The sequence below is a fragment of the Astyanax mexicanus genome, chromosome 2 (genome assembly GCF_023375975.1).
Source record: "Astyanax mexicanus isolate ESR-SI-001 chromosome 2, AstMex3_surface, whole genome shotgun sequence".
Taxonomy (NCBI): domain Eukaryota; kingdom Metazoa; phylum Chordata; class Actinopteri; order Characiformes; family Acestrorhamphidae; genus Astyanax; species Astyanax mexicanus.
The window spans coordinates 18,728,449-18,745,313 of record NC_064409.1 but is presented as its reverse complement, the minus strand read 5'-3'; the positions used below and the strand labels follow the sequence as shown (position 1 = coordinate 18,745,313).

At 37.7% G+C, this 16,865-nt stretch overlaps 1 protein-coding gene across 2 annotated transcripts in view; it reads left to right on the top strand.

The window, feature by feature from the left end:
- The first annotated feature begins 389 nt into the window (after positions 1–389).
- Positions 390–16,865, top strand: part of gramd4a (GRAM domain containing 4a) — an 84,273-nt gene continuing 67,797 nt past the window's right edge. Inside the window, exons 1-2 of one of the 2 annotated variants that reach the window (XM_049473645.1) lie at positions 390–674; positions 10,063–10,270. In XM_049473645.1, coding sequence (XP_049329602.1) covers positions 646–674; positions 10,063–10,270 — 237 coding nt within the window. In that variant the 5' untranslated portion in view covers positions 390–645. The remainder of the gene's footprint in view (positions 675–10,062; positions 10,271–16,865) is intronic. The other variant, XM_049473646.1, reaches the window with a different exon arrangement.

Sequence of the window (16,865 nt, the reverse complement as noted above, 5' to 3'; positions counted from 1 at the left end):
AAGCAAAAAGTAAGTAGGGTCCCTTACTAGAAAGGATTATCTGTCAAAGGACTAAAAGTCAAAGCTTTTTCTACAGGACAGAAACAAGTGAACAGGTATGTAGGATACATGTTCTCAAATTGGGACAATTCTGTAAATTCCCTTACTAATAAGTATTGTCAGCCTTATCAGTCTACAGAACTCAAATTGGGACAAAACAAGAGCTCCTTCTACTCATAAGGACTTATTAGGCTTATCAGTCTACATAACCATATTCCAAGGTCTTTCTAGAGTGATAACAAGTGTATAAGTATGTAGGGCACGTGTGCTGTAATTGGGACACGGGCAGCGCGGCCCCTTTAAGAGAGCGCAGAGGCTGTATTGACGGTATTTCCTGCTGTGGCTTTGTGCGCTGCTGCCTGACATTAACACGAGTGAAGCTCAGAGGCTGGACTGACATCCACATCCAGCTGGACCCGCCGGCCCGTCTCACGGCCTCTCCACCGGGAGTAACTTACTGGAGCGCGATGGTGGGCTTCCGAGAGCGGACAGTCGCGTGAGGACGACCCCCAGCTCCGGACGCGTTATTTTACTGTTATTTTATTCTGACCGCTCGAGCAGGTGCGCGCGCACAGGAGCCATCCGAGCCAGGGTCCGCGCTGATTAATGAAACTCTGCTCCGAATCCCGGGCTGGGTAAGTAAGACCCTCCCTCAGACCCCCAGCAGACCCTCCTCAGACCCCCTCTCTCACACAGCAACAGGTGGGTTAACTGGTCAACAAGTCGCCATGATAATAACCCAGAGTCTCCATCAGTACTGTAACCCTATAGCGCTCTGAGTACAGCTACTCTCACTACAGCGCTCCTCCACAGCCTGCAGCACCGAGGGGGAGCGCGCGCCCGCCCACACGCACGCGTGTGTTATTAGGACAAGGTTCATTGAGTGAGTGAATTGATGGATTGAGAATGTAGAGTGAGTTAAGTGAGTGAGTTATTAAGTGAAGAGGGTGATTGAGTGAATAGTGTGAATGGGTGAAGAGTGAGTGAAGGAAGTGAATGAGTGAATAGAGTGAGTGATTGAGTGAAGTGAGTGAATGATTGTAAAGGAAGAGAGTGAATGATAGATAGATAGATAGATAGATAGATAGATAGATAGATAGATAGATAGATAGATAGATAGATAGATGGGAGGTTTCCCTCAGGGAAATTTAAAATTGAGTGAGTGAAAGAGTGAATAGGGTCTGTGAGTTATCACTTATCTTTAAGTGATTATGTTAATAAGTGAGTGAGTGAGAATGTGAATAAGTAAGTATGTGAAAAAGTGAGTGAGTGAATAAGCAAGTGAGTGAGTGAGTGAATTAATAAGTGAGTGAGTGAGTTAATAAGTGAGTGAATAAGCGAGTGAGTGGGTAAATAAGTGAGTGAGTGAGTAGATAAATAAGTAAGTGGGTAATAATGTGTGTATATAAATAAGTGAGTGAATAAACAAGTGAGTGAGTAATTAAGTGAATGAGAATGTGAGTATAAAAATAAGTGAGTGAGTGAGAATGTGAATGAGTGAGTATGTGAATAAGCGAGCGAGTGAGACTGAGTATATCAATACGTGAGTGTGAGTAAATAAGTGAGTGAGAATGTGAATAAGTGAGTAAGTGAATAAGCAAGTAAATAAATAAGTGGAGTAGATAAGTGACTGAGTGAGACAGAAAATATGAATAAGTGAGTGAGTGAGTAAGCAAGGAAGTGAGTAAATAAGTGAGAATGTGAGTATATGAATAAGTGAATGAGTGAGAATGTGAATGCGTGAGTGTATAAATAGGTGAGTGAGTGAGACTGAAAATGTGAATAAGTGAGTGAGTGAATAAGCGAGGAAGTGAGTAAATAAGTGAGAATGTGAATATATGAATAAGTGAGTAAATGAGAATGAGTATTTAAAGAAGCGAGTAAGTGAATAAGTGAGTGAGGGAGTAAATAAGTGAGTGAGTAAGAATATGCGTATATGAGTAAGTGAGAATGTGAAAGAGTGAGTGAGTGAGAATGTAAATAAGTGAGAGAGTGTGTAAGGGAGTGATTGAGTAAGGGAGTGTATGAGTAAGGGAGCGAGTGAAGGAATTCTTCATCTGTCTACTCCACCACGGGCTAAGGGAGGACAGGGGTGATAAACCAAAGCTGACCTGCTGTTGATGCTTTAACACTTTGGACAGTGTTTATTCTAAGGAAAAACACCATAAGAACATTAAAATTGCCCGTGGGATTCCTATAGGAATCTTATGGTTCACATACCGTGGAATTTTCAAGATGTGTTTGAGGTAACATATCCATCCATATCCTGAATCATGTTATGGAATTTTCTAAATATACCATTGACATAATAGTATTATTATTATAGTTTACTACAATTTGTTACATTAGAATTATAGACTACAATATTGCTAGAGTAATGCTGTATAAACATACAGATTACTTATGCAATATACATTATTACACACACAAATTCACAACCTTGCCATAAGCACACTGGTAATCGTTCAGCCTCACTCACAAGATAATATCTTACAACTTACATGCAGATGAGGCAACATTTCATGATCAATTTGCATACTGCTTTCCCATGACTTATGTCATGTCAATGTAGATCATTCTAGATGGATCATACTGTACAGTACTTTAGTGCAGAAATCTTGTTGTTAATTATTCATTATCCTGATTAATTAGCCTAATGCAGCCACTCACTTTGTGATGTGATGATAGCTCACTTTTAGAGGCTCATCTTATGTGGAGAGCTTCAGTTCAAAGCAGCTCCTTTTGAAGCTAAATAGACTTTAAATCTTTTAAAGTCAAGCTCTTATTTTCCTTAAATTATGAGTCAGAATTAAGCCACTACTATTGTAATTCATTGTTATAATCTGTATCTGTCAGCAGTCTGCATGCCTAGATGCTTCCCTTTATACACGTGAATATGGAAGTGATTGGAACCTGGGTTTAATAATTTGGATGAGTGAATGAACACTTTAGGCAATAAAGTTTGTATTTATTTTTAGCCAATCATTGTGATAGGGAGCTATCAGTTTAATAGCTCTACACATGACTGGGCCTGTTGTCTCACTGTGAGTAATCACAGCATTAAACAGCAGGCCAACAGCAACCCTAGACCTGAGAGAGTCACTGATACCCAGAGTACTTCACTCCGAGCTGATCTGGGGTCAGAGGTCAGGAGTACATCGTCACTGTAGTCAAAATTTATGTACTACAGACCATAAATTACCGAAGTGTACAATGATTAGCCATTACATTAAAACCACCTGCCTATTTATGCAAGTCTAGGTCCCCAAGACTTGGTGTTGGCTGGTACTGATGTTCCTGTAGGCAAGTCTGTTTGCTTGGCAGCCATCTTTACCATTTGAACACTACCAGGATTTTTTTTCTATTCACACTAGCCCGACTAGAACTGCTGGAGCAGCATTAGCATTATTCGCTAGCCGTGCTAAGTGCTAGCTTTTTCGCCGCTCAGAAGCGAGTATATTGGCCTGTAGCCTGCGCATTTACATTAACACGAGTGAAACAAGCTACGTGGGACAAACCGCTAGCTGATTAATGTTTTTTTTTTTATCTACAGTTTTCTTTACTAATCTTAGCTTTACAGGTCTCGAAACCTGCTGAATTAAAAGGAAGAAAAACATGATGACACCGCATCCCTCCGTGTGTCGCATAATGCGCCTTATAATCCAATGTGCCTTATGCATGAAAATAGCTGTTTATTGATAAACATGTATGACCATATATACATTAAAATGGAGATCTTTAAGTTGAATTAACTTTTAATAATGGAGCTTAATCTGTTGCCATTGACCGCTTTTTTATATTGGCTTTTGGTGCAATCTATTTGGATACTGGGTATGGCACTTACCGTCAGTGTGTAGTGATTTCCCCAAGTAAACTTGTAGATTATATTTTATGGTTAACTGCCTGGCCACAGTGTTGTAGGTTGTAAGAGCAAGCATCATTGGTCTGAGCCAGTGATAAACTGTGATTTACTCTACAGCAGTATACAGTATACAGTTTACTTTATAGCATTTTCTTTCCACATCAAATTTTCTTTATTTTACTTCTATAAAATACAAAAGAAGACTATATACAAATCTGTTTTATTTATCTGGCAGTGCAATTCAATGTAGAATCATTGTGCAAAGCAAGTGATACAACAAAAAAATCAATAAGATTAACTTACCATTTAAACAAAATAACTAATGGTTTTAAGTGTAATGTAATTAAGTGTAACCTCAAATTATTAAGTAAATTCAATTTAATCAGACTTAATGAATTAGAGCAGTGGAGATAAAGTGTCTCAGTGCAAGTAAAGTGACCATGTTGGTAAACAGTAAACAGTAATTTGTCAAAAAAACACTGCACTGACACCAAGGACAAATTACTGTTTACTGTTTACCAACATGGTCACTTTACTTGCACTGAGACACTTTATCTCCACTGCTCTAATTCACATTATCATGCTGCTATAGCACACTTGCGCTCTGGACTTCATGTTGCTGAACCTTTCTACTCTCTATTTATTTTTTTTATTCTTTGGGATATTTATCTATCTATTTTGTATATTCTATTTCTTTTATTGTATTCTTTTTTTTATCTATATATCTATTAATAACAGCTCTTTGGGTGTAAAACTGGATCGTGAGATCACAATTTCGTTCCACCTCATGTACCACATGTGATGCGAATGACAAAAAAATATCCTTGAATCCTTGAATCCTTGAATCTGGGAAAGGCCACTCAATATTGAGATCTACGCAAGCGCCACAGCCAGAGCAAACATTATTAACTGTAGATAACTGGCAGGAGCGCGGAGGAGCTGCAGCTCGCCCAGCGTAGCTCGGATATTATTGTCCATAGTTGCTGTTTTACTGACCAAACTGTCCTTAATGCTCAGAAGTTCGGTTCTGCTGTAACTCACACGCGTGGGGCGCGTAAAGTTGAGTTCAGAACCGACGTAAAAACAGCTCAAAATAGGGTGTTCGCTAGGAGCGTGAGAAGCCGCTGCACTACTGCGCGCCGCCATAGCTACATTGATATGTGACAAATGAAGATACTGGTTGCTGATTGAACATTTTCATCTCTCCTTCTCACACAGTCTAACCCGCAAGCTGATGCCTGTCTATTTTATTTCAGTTTCAGTCTGGTCAGTTGTTGTCATCAGGTCAGTTATAAATGCTCCAGGAAGTTTAGCCTGAATCCCATGAAAGACTGTATTCACACTTGCTGCGCTGCTGCTGGAGGAAGCAATAACACACAGACCAACAGCGTGATGTTATCAGCGACTTCCTTCTCTTATCCCACATACACAGATTAGTTTCAGAGTTTGGAGTCGATTGCTGTTATTGTGAATTTTGTTTATTTTCACTTGGAACATGGTTGGATATATGTATAGCACAAGTTTGAATAAAGAATGTGTGTTGAGTGGGTTGATGGTTAAAAGTGTGTTAGAAAGAAAATGAAGGAGAGCATGACATAAAGAAACAGGTCTTCCTGTATCACTGCAGACTGCCCGTTTTGTGGTTTTTGTGAATGACCTTTGTAATACTTGCTTCATGTCATCTTTGTCTTTGCATATCTACATTAGAGTTGTCATAATTACCCCACTAAACTCATTTACCTGGAAAAAAGGCTTCATGACAAAGCTTGCAATTATAGACCAAGGATGAGTTTTTGGAATGATGATACAGTACCAGTCAAAAAAATAGACACACCTTCTCATTTAGTGTTTTTACCTTTTATTAAAACAGTATTATTTGTATTCATTTTGAATTAATACTGAGTTCATCCAGACTATGAAGGAACACATAAGAAATCATGTAGTAAACTTAAAAGTGGTAAACAAAGAAAAATATGTGAAGCATTTAGGTGACTCTTATGTTTGGTGCTGTTAGCTTGCGGTTTCTGAGGCTGGTAACTCTTAAGAACGTATCCTGTGCAACAGAGGTAACACTTGGTCTTCCTTTTGTGGGGCAGTACTGATGAGGGCCAGTTTCATCATACCATATGATGGTCTTTGCGACTGCACTTGAGGATACTTTTAAAGCTCTCGAAATTGTTTGGATTGACTGACCTATATTTCTTGAAGTATTTTTTTTATTTTCTTTGTTGAGTAGTTATTGCCATGATATGAATGAGAATATAACTTAAGTAGGACTGTAGGCAAGCTCTAGCTCTTTACCACACAACGGATGATCTTAAACACATTAAGAGGGCAATACATTCAAGTAATTAACTCTTGACAAGTTCAGCACAGCTGTTAACTGAATCAATTCCAGGTCAGTGAATCAATTTGAGCTGTCATCTAAGCAAGAGGTGCATACTTTGTAGAATCTAAAATATAAAACAAACCATAGTCTGGTTTAGTTCACACTTTTTTTTTTACAAAATAATTCCATGTGTTTTTCTTTAATCTACAATGCAGACAATTTTAAAAGAATGAAAAACCAGTGAATTTAAGATGTTTTCAAATTTTTACTAGTACTGTAGCTATACTGTATACACAGAGGCAACATTATGTCTGTTTGCTTTACAACATTTCTGTCCTTGACTTATATACACCCTAGATTAGACGGCTGGGTTCTAACAGTCACAGCTCACCGCTGACGTGTGATGTACTCAGAACAGAATCCTGAATCATAATTCATCATGATAACGATAACATATTGTCATATCCCTGACCCCTATTAGACCCTTCAGCACTCTCAGTACAGCTGATTATCTGTTACTGTCTTTATAAAGGAAGTTACACTGACAGCCAGATGTAATTATTCCATTCACACTAATGCACTACTGAGGTTCGCAGTGCTCTTCTTTTCATCTCAGTCTGTAAACTCATCACGGTGAGAGCTTCTCTGGAGAGCAGCAGCAGCACCTGGAGAACATCTTAGTGCAAATGTAGGGGTGAGATACTTATTCCTCTGCCAGGTCCATCAACACCAGTATTTCCATGAATGTGAGGAGCATCATTAGCATCATGAGTTGGTCTTATATAGATCTCTGCGATTTTTTGTTTACTTGAGTTGTGTTAGATGAACCAATCCAGACTTCTGCTTTCTGCTATTATTGCTATTGTATTTATTCAAGCTAATGTAGATTTGCCTGTTTTTATCGATAAAAGTTTGACAGAATCCACATAATCAGCAAGTCTAGTTGGGGTTACAGAACTTGTGTGATTAGACAGGCTGTTAAACAATGATATTTGTTTTACTTTGGCTTCATCTGCGATTTAACTACATTAAACTGTGCTAAACTAAAGAAGCGACTTTGTCAGGACTGATGGTCTGTGTTTGTGGATAGGGTAAAAGTGTAATTTTTTTTTCCTCATTCCATCTTTTTATCTTTTATTTTAAAAAGTGCTCTGGTGATCTGGAATAACGCTGCTTTAGAAACGATCGGATTTCGGCTTTTGCTCATGAATATTCATACCTGCAAACATTTCGCCTTTGATTGGCTAACAGCACTGCGAGGCAGTCAGACAACAACATTTCAGTTCAGCCATTGACCCACTCTTAGAGTCTCTGTAAAATGCGAAATAGGTAGGTAATAGGGAAGAGGTAATTAGTATAAACAGAACTGTTCTAAACATACATCTACCTATCTCAATTGTACTGTGCTGGTGGTGTTCCATAGACAAATGCTGACCATTTGTTCCTTAGCTCTGAATTACTGGGCAAAGCAGATAACACTAATTTGTTATTTGCGCAAATAACACAGGAACAAAACTGTCATGTTGTTCCTAGCCATGAATACTACATCTTTAAACTATTTCTTGAAGATTCAGAATGTGAGATTCATCAGTGTTTGAGCTCACAGGCCTGTAGTGATGAGCTGTAGAGACAGTAGTGTGTTCTGATGTCCTGTGTCTAACCCTGTGGAGGGAAAAGAACAGCGTAATCCAGGGATTAAAGGTTGGAGAGTCGCACATAATCCTCTACCAAGTTGCATATCATTACAGATAAATCAGCAGCAGCACAGCAGCACGTTTTTATTCTCAGTCTGGTGAGGAGTGTCTTTTGTGAAGGTTTTTATCATATCTGCAAAAAATCTTATTCAAACCGGTTCATTTACATATTAGTCCAGAGTGAAACTTATTATATACGTATTATACCTTTGTCTTACGTGGGAATATAGATTGAATGCAACTTGGTTGTTTTGTGATGTTATGCAATACTGGACATTTTTTTTTTGTTGATTGAAGTTAATTGAGTCTCAATTGTTCAACAGTAAGTAACTAGTTTTTGAGTGTGAAATGTCTTCGAATGAAAATTCAGTTTACTTCACAAATCAGATTTTTGAGTGTGTTACGAGGTCTGATTATTGGTACAGATTAATGGGGATAGGAATGGGAGGTTAATCGTATTAATTTGACTAATCAAATTACTGTTTACATTGCAATCCTGACTGGAAAAATTCATTCATAAGGTGCACCGGATTTTCAGGTGCACTGACGATTTAAAAAAAAAAAAAAAAAACATCTGAAAAAGTCTGAAAAATACAGTATATGGACATGTTTTATGCTTTATTTTTGTTGTTATTTTGTTAAAATTAACAGGTTATTTCCTGTTAGCTTTATAATATATTTTCTTGAGTTTATTTTTGGAGATTTCTATTGGTGAAGCTACGATTCATGTGAAGAAGTAGTATGAAAATTTCAAGGTCAGGACGCCCGGACTTTAAGGTGCAGTGAAGCATGTTGCCTGTGTGGAGACCCAGCAGTGTGTTGTTATTATGTGGATGTGAGGTTAGCTTTTTCCCACATAGCTTTGTTTGACCTGGTCCGATGAGTCACACACTCCCTCTCACTGTCATTACTCCAGAATCTAGAACACACACACACATACACTTAGACACACTCAAACATAGACACACACGGTCAAAGCTCAGTCATAGTAGGGAAATTAGGCCACCTCTAATGTGTAACTCTCCCATTCTCCTAAGATAGTAGTGTTAGTAGTCTATTGTAATCAGTTGTCTTAGGCTACGTTTACATTACAAGCTTTATTAATCAGATTCGAGTTTTAGGCCAGATCGAATTGAATTTGGCTTTATTAACGGATTAAATTGAAACCAAGGTGCACAGCATGCACATATCGCAATGACGATGCTTAAACAATATATTGTGCAGCCCTAGCCTGTTACATTAAAAATGTTTTTGGACAATATATTGTTCCAGAAACTATTGGGATAAATAAATGTTACATTTATTCTTAAGTTAAAAATATGTTAATATAATAAAAATATAGTAATCAGTCTTAATAAGCAATAAAGAGCTTAAAAAGACCCACTAAAAGAATGTGGAGAGGTTTTGTCCTATAGTATATTGTGGTATTTTCATTTAAATAAGTAATCAGTATTTTACTGCAATCAATATTTAGCACGATCAATCCATCATATCATCCAGTTTTACTTTTTACATCTGGTTATTTCTTTTGGGTGATTCATATGTAACCATGGGTAGAAATTCATATGTGCTGTGTTTACTTTGGCCGAGATAGGCTTCAAGGTCTCTTTTTTTAGAGTTGGTACAAAAACTGCACATTTAATCAGTATTTTGTGGACTATCTGAGATATGACTGAGCTTCACAAGTATTGTCAAAATATCTTAACAACAGACAGAAACCAATGGCACCTGTTTTAAGATGAGAGCAGGTTAATCGAACAAGTTGAGACTACTCTTGAGATCATCTTAGGTCAGGTTGACCTGTAGGATGTACATCACTCACTCGTGATTGGTGGAATGGTGCGTGATGTGGTCCGTTAGTTAAGGTATAAAGGCTTGGCCAGAACTGATGGGAGTTTTAGAGACTGGGGGAGGTTGATATATGCTGGCTGAGAGTTTCAAAGCACCCATCAGCATGGGCCACAGTAACTGACTAGGAGGGGCCAAAAGCTTTTTGACCAAAGCCAAGGCAGGAAGTTCAGTCTGGTTATCTTGCATAGTCAGAACTCTGAAGCCTCACTGTTTGGATGTCGTTTTTTTCCTTAAACTTTGATTAATTTTGATTCATCTAGTAATTCTTCTCTGTTGTGTCCCTACAGGGTTACCATACACCATGTTAAGGTAAAGCCTAAGCTCGGGGTGTTGAACATGCTAAAGAAGCTGGATAAAATAAGGTTCCGAGGTCCAAGGCGTGATGAGTTCCTGGATCTTGCTGAATCCCCCACCGCCTCGGATACTGAGGGCAGTGAGGAGAGCCTGGTGAAGCCTCGACCTTCACTACGAGACCCTGAGGAGCTGAGAGACCCTGTGAGTCACATTTACTGTACAGTATGATTGCTTTTACCAGACCTTCTTGACCTTTTTTTTAACTCAAACTCACTTAACCTTAGCAAAGACTTACTTAGCTTTAGCAAACTCAGACTCACTTAGCCTTAGCAAACTAAGACTCACTTAGCTTTAGCAAACTAAGACTCACTTAGCTTCAGCAAACCCAAACTCAGTTAGCCTTAGCAAACTTAGACTAATTTAACCTTATGCCCGGATCAGACTACACGATTTTAGCCCGATTTTGACCCAATTTTATCGGAGCTGACAAATTGCCTGCGTAGGATCCAAATTTCAGTGTAGTGTGACAGCCAAATAGCAGGAATTTGACGTGAGCGACGCCGTCGGAGCGTCTAAAGAAAAGACTAGCATATTAGAGTTTTTTGCATTTTATCGCCTAGTTTCACATGCTCCCTGACGCTGTGTTGCCAGTCCTACGAGTACGACACGAAGCAAAGATAACAGCTTAATCTGACATAGTGAACATCGTGAGGGACAAAAATGTTGTGTAGTCTGAGCTTGGTATTAGCAAACTCAGACTCACTTAGCCTTAGCAAATGAAGACTCATTTAGCCTAAGCAAACTCAGACTTACTTCGCCTTACTAAAATCTTAGTTAGACTTACTAAACTCAATCTCAGTTAGTCTTACCGACCTCAAACTCAGTTCATCTTACTAAACCCAAGCTCACTTAGCCTAGCTAAACTTAAACTCAGTTAGTCTTACTTAACTCGATCTTAGTTAGTCTTACTAAACTCAAACTCAGTTAGTTCTACTAAACTCAAACTCAGTCTTATTAAACTCAAACTCAGTTAGTTCTAGCAAACTCAAACTCAGTCGTACTATACTCAAACTCAGTTAGTTCTAGCAAACTCAAACTCAGGTAGTTCTAGCAAACTCAATCTCAGTTAGTCTTACTAAACTCAATCTCAGTTAATCTTTCTAAACTCAAACTCAGTTAGTCGTACTAAACTCAAACTCACTTAGCCTTATCAAACTTTAACTCACTTAGCCTAACTAAACTTAAACTCAGTTAGTCTTATTAAACTCAAACTCAGTTAGTCTTACTCAACTCAATCTTAGTCTTACTAAACTCAAACTCAGTTAGTTCTACTAAACTCAAACTCAGTCTGATTAAACCCGAACTCAGTTAGTTCTACCAAACTCAATCTTAGTTAGTCTTACTAAACTCAAACTCAGTTAGCCTTACTAAACTCAAACTCAGTTAACATTACTAAACTCACACTTAGTCTTACCAAACCTAAACTCACTTAACCTTGCCAAACTCTCTGGTTTTATATCTGTCTGAAAAATTAGCAATGGGTTTCTCACCAGCTGTGCTGCTGCTGATTCTGGCCATTAGGAAGGGTGTGATCTAAGGCTTGATACCACTTTGTTTGTATATCTGAGGCTTTATAAATGATGCATTGCCTTAATAGCAGGTAGATGTTTTGTTTATAAGGGCACATGAACTGTTCATGAATTTCTGGTGAATTTCACTGCTTGGTAAATGTATGTGAGTCAATTGAGTTGTACCATATTACAACACAGACTGGTGTTTGGTTTTGGTTTGTCAGTGACATGCACATACAGAGCTTGAATTTCATAACTAGAGGTTCACATTTGAACATATGACACGAATAAAACTATTCACAATTAATGTTAGATCTTGAGATCTTCGTCGTCTTTAATTCCTGGCAATGACGGAATGTGGTTTTGCTGTATGGCACTGCAGAAGCATCTCAAGTGCAGCATAACCTCTTTTAAAGCTTTTTTAAGCGGTTTTGACAGCTCTATATTAGCTTCACATGTGGGATGGCACATTTAATGAAGGCTGAAGTCACTGCCTCACCTTAGACTCATTTACAGAAATGTGGCCCAATCTGACCCTTTTCAGTTCTGAAGCATATTAATATGTGTTATTGGAATTCAGAACGTATTCAGTTTGTGGCAATGCAATTCTGTCTGATAAGTCAGATAGAAACTTGTGCAAGTTTTACGTCAAGGGTGATAAAATAAAGTGTAGAGAAATAGACAACTGGAGTGAGGGAGGGGTTAACTGACAAGATACTGACATCATAAATATTTAGAGTGTTAGTCAGAATAGCTGTTAGCCACTGAAACTTCTTAATAGCTCCTGTGACTTCATTTGAAGCATTGCTCTTTATCACATGACTGTCAGTTTATGAGTGCAAATGTACAAACAAATGGACGATATGGGCAATCACAGCAATGCTCCAAAATGTAGTAGAATACCTTCTTTCCTGGACAGTAGAAACAGTGCTACACACATAGGCGTAGGAACCGGGGGGGATGGGTGGGACATGTCCCACCCAATATTAGAAACAGGTGGATTTGTCCCCCCCAAAAATGATATCAGTTCGCTCAGGTCAGCTGTACTATTAATGAGGAGACAGACCGGACCAATCACGGAGCCGGTTCAGGTATTAAGTCACGCCTCTCAGTAGAAACAGCCAATCAGCTTGCTGGTTTTGCGGCGCGCGGAGCAGAGGCAGTTTGCTGTTGGGGAAGCCCCGCCCCCTCGCTGTGAGATTTAGCAGCGGGATCGGGACGCAGTAGCTTCAGCTGATTTTAAAACAGATATGGATATACGGAGATTTTTCTAAAAGAAAGGTAACGATAGGCTAACCACTTCAACTGTGATGATATGTTTCTGATAGCTGGTTAAAAATACACGTCTCTGAATCAGCACACAGTTTAAACCCACTGTGATTAATAAACTGCAGCTGTGTTAGTGTGTAAGCTTATCTTTGGAATTAGCTAGATTGGGAGTCAGGGTTAAAGGAAAAAAATAAAATATATATGTAATGTTTCCCTGTACCTGATCAGCTAATCACTTTAATTTTCAAACTGTTTATTCATTTAGGATTACAGGACTTACTGTGAGCTATAATGAACGAAAATTGATTTAACTAACTTGTTATCTAGAAGCTGATGTAGATGATCGCCAGAATTTCGTACAGTACTTTAAGTTGGTAGTTTAAAGCAGTTACTTAACCCCGATCACTGCCCTAAACTAGTGTTTTCCACCTGATCAGCTAATAAACAGTCATTTACTGAGTTTACCTGTTAAAATCCTTTAGCCCCCTATGGAGCCTAAATTAATCATGTATATCCACCAGAGGAAGCTCTAGAATATGCAGAACAGTTTTAATATGCAGTAGAATATATAAGAACTGGGTTGAGAAACACTGCTGTAACGTGACTGCTGTTCATTTGTATTTCACAGTAAGACCACATATCCTGACGTTTATAAAAATCTCTATGAAAGGTAAAGTTACATTCTTTTACATAAAAGGACACCATCTTAAGAAGAGCTCTCAGTAGAAAAAAATAAAAGTGCAGGAGAAAATGTAAATATACAACAGAATTGACATGCCAATACATAATAATAATAATAATAATAATAATAATAATAACAACAATAATAATAATCTGTTATATTATTTTAAATATTAGGTGATAACTCAGACATTGCTTGCATAATTTTTCTAACAACAGTAGCTGTAATGTGGAGTAACATGTTTAGGTTGTAAAATCACCTTATAATAATAATTTACTTTTAATTAAAAGTAATTTCCACAAATGTTGTTCTAGGAAACTATTGGGTGGGCTTGGGTTCATATTGGCAAATGTGTCCCCCCCCAATATTAAGCCCGCTCCTACGCCCTTGGCTACACAATATATAAAAAAAACTAAGATTGCGATAATTTGTTGTTTTGCGATATGTATTGCAATATTAAATATTTGGAAAGCTTAATTACCTCTCTAAAAATTAAAGCAATAAATAAAAAATTATATTCTTGATGTTTGCATAGTGTGATGTTTTGATGTGTCTGCTGGAATATATATAATAGTAAGGGTTCAATATTTTTTTTGTTGTTGTAGTTTTGCAGTTGCTTTTTTCTGTGAAAATCAAGATAGAAATATATTTAAGCTATTTAATTTAATCAGTGTTAAGAAAAAATTGCAAAATTAATGAAAAGCTGTGAAAAAAATGTATTTTATATTTGGCCAAATGTTTCATTTTGCTCAGTGTTGGTCTCTGACAAAAAAAAATATTTTGAAGCATCGCAAAAAAAAAAACCCAGGAATTTTTAACAGATTTCACCAGAAGTCAATGATACAACATGTTATGATATTGATATTGGAAATTGGAATAAAATAAATTGTACTGAGTGGATATTTCACAGAAAATGAGAATAGTGCAAATTGTAATTTTGTATCAAGCACATTGTAGCATTAATGATTTAATTCATCTTATTACATTGCTCATCTTGTGATTTAATTATTATAACGATGATACTAAAATTATATATTGTGCAGACCTAATCCCAATACTTTTGTCCATTTATTCTTGTATGTTAATGTTAAATTTATATGGGTATTAGAGTGCAGCACACTCTGTTCATTCCACTGGCTCCTCAGACTGACTGGCTTAATTACACTAATACGATGCCCCAAGAGCGCCGGAGAGCCTGGTGTTGATGAATGCTCATCCAGAAGATAGTTTGATGCCTCCTCCATCCTGTTTACTCAGTGCACTTCCTGTTGACTGTGTTCTGAGGGAAGGTCCAGTAGATAAAAGGCACAAGCAGGACAAAGCTTGGCTCCGCTTCCATCAGCCAGACCACTGAACAGCTAATGGCCTTCAGTTCTCAGCTGTAATTACTCAGAGCCGCGTCTCATAATTAGCTCGTCTTGCTTTATGTATAATGGATGATGAACTCGGCTGAGGCAAGATTCTTCTTTGAGATGTTCTTTTTGTGAGAGGGTGGTCTATGTGTGGGTGGGTTTGTCCTGCTGATTTTTTAAAAAGCCTTTCAGTTTTTTAGTCAGTTGAGTTGTATTGGGTTAGTCAGTTGTGTGAGTTGTTGAGGATATTGGCTTAATTAGTTGTTAGTTTCCATAATGTTAGCATTTGTATAGCTGGGAAAGTTATGTAACAAATATTCTGATAACATTGTAATGCAACCCATTTTTATGTCTCAAGTTTTCCGAAAGTTTCTGGAACTTTCTTTCTGTAATGTTACAGGTTAACCTTCCTGTAACCTTTTCAAAACATTGCTAAACATTCTTGTGATGTTCTCTGTTAGTTGGGTTGTTTCTTAATATATTTCCTGTCAGTCTCTGATGCAAGAAGAGGCAAGAAACAAACAAACAAAAGGTAAACAAAGAGAGAGAGAAAGATGAGAGCAAAAACTACCCTCTTCTTTTTAGCTCTCTTTAACTTTTATTTCTCTTTTCTTACCTTTTATTTCTTGCTCTCTTTTCCCGCTTTGTTTCTCCATTGTTATTGCATCTATCTCTTTCCTGTATTTGCTCATTTTAGATCTGTCTCTTCGTCTTTGTGTTTCTGTTTCTTTAGTTTTCTCTCTCTCTCTCTCTCTCTCTCTCTGTGGTGAAGTGGGCTGATGCTGGGTGGGTGGTCAGTAAGAGGTGTGTGTAATACTGTATGTGTAGAGCTCTGTGGAGGAGGTCTGTCTTCTTTCTTGGAACCCAGGCTGATTCAAACTGCATCCTCCTGCAACAATGTCCTCCTCTCTTACAATTTTAACCAGAGAATTGTTGAGATATTACTATAATTTTTCTACAGTATTTAAATTATGCAACTAAAGTGCATACAATCTTTATGCAAAAGATTATTTTTACAACCTTCTTTTCAGTGTAGTCTTGCTGTCATGCTGGTGCTTTCCATTTGGTCCAATGTGCAAACCTGATAACTTTGATTGAGTGTGTTCTAAAAAGATGTTCATGTATCATGTAGCGGTGTAAGTTAATATCTATATAATAGTAAAAGTATCTTGTTAGTATTTTTGTATGCTAAACATTAATTATTCCTTTCACTGAAACTAAGGGGCCAAGCTCAACTCCTGAAAAATATCCCATTATCCCCCTTCCACCAAATGTTACATTGTCTCTTTGTGTGGCTACAGAAGATTAAAATAAGAGAAGACCTCTACTTTTGCTGTGCATGTCAAGTGACTTTAAGTCTAGTCATCTTCCCAAGTGGAGAAAATAAAGCCATTAAATGAGTCCATATGGTCTTGAGTTTTAATCCTGCAGATTCTGAGCTCCAACATTGATTAAGCTCCAGTCAGAGTGCCAGGAGTTCTGGGATATTCCACACTGCTCATGACCACTTTCAGCCCATTCATATTGGAAAAATTTCTCTTTTTTCCCTCCAGTATTTTTAACTGCAGCAGTGGGGTCTTTATAAGTCTTTATGGGTCACTTTTACCATTTTGTGGCCAAATCTAGACGAGAATTTTAGTAGGATTTTTAATACCACTGCTGTGGCAGTTTACTTGAAGACTAGATTAACGCCTTGTCCAAGAAACCATCTCAGAGTTATTTATAGTGTGAGGGGATAGAGACAGCTGGTGGGTAGAGAGTTGAACAGTGAGCCTTTCTTTTATTTTTATTCTCAGCTGTGACTAGATAGAATAAAATCTATGGCTTCGAATTAGAAGACAAATACACTTATATGACTAAAGTCATGGGACACCAATATGTAAATTGATCATAAAGTGTTACTTCAGGACACAGCTTGGGTT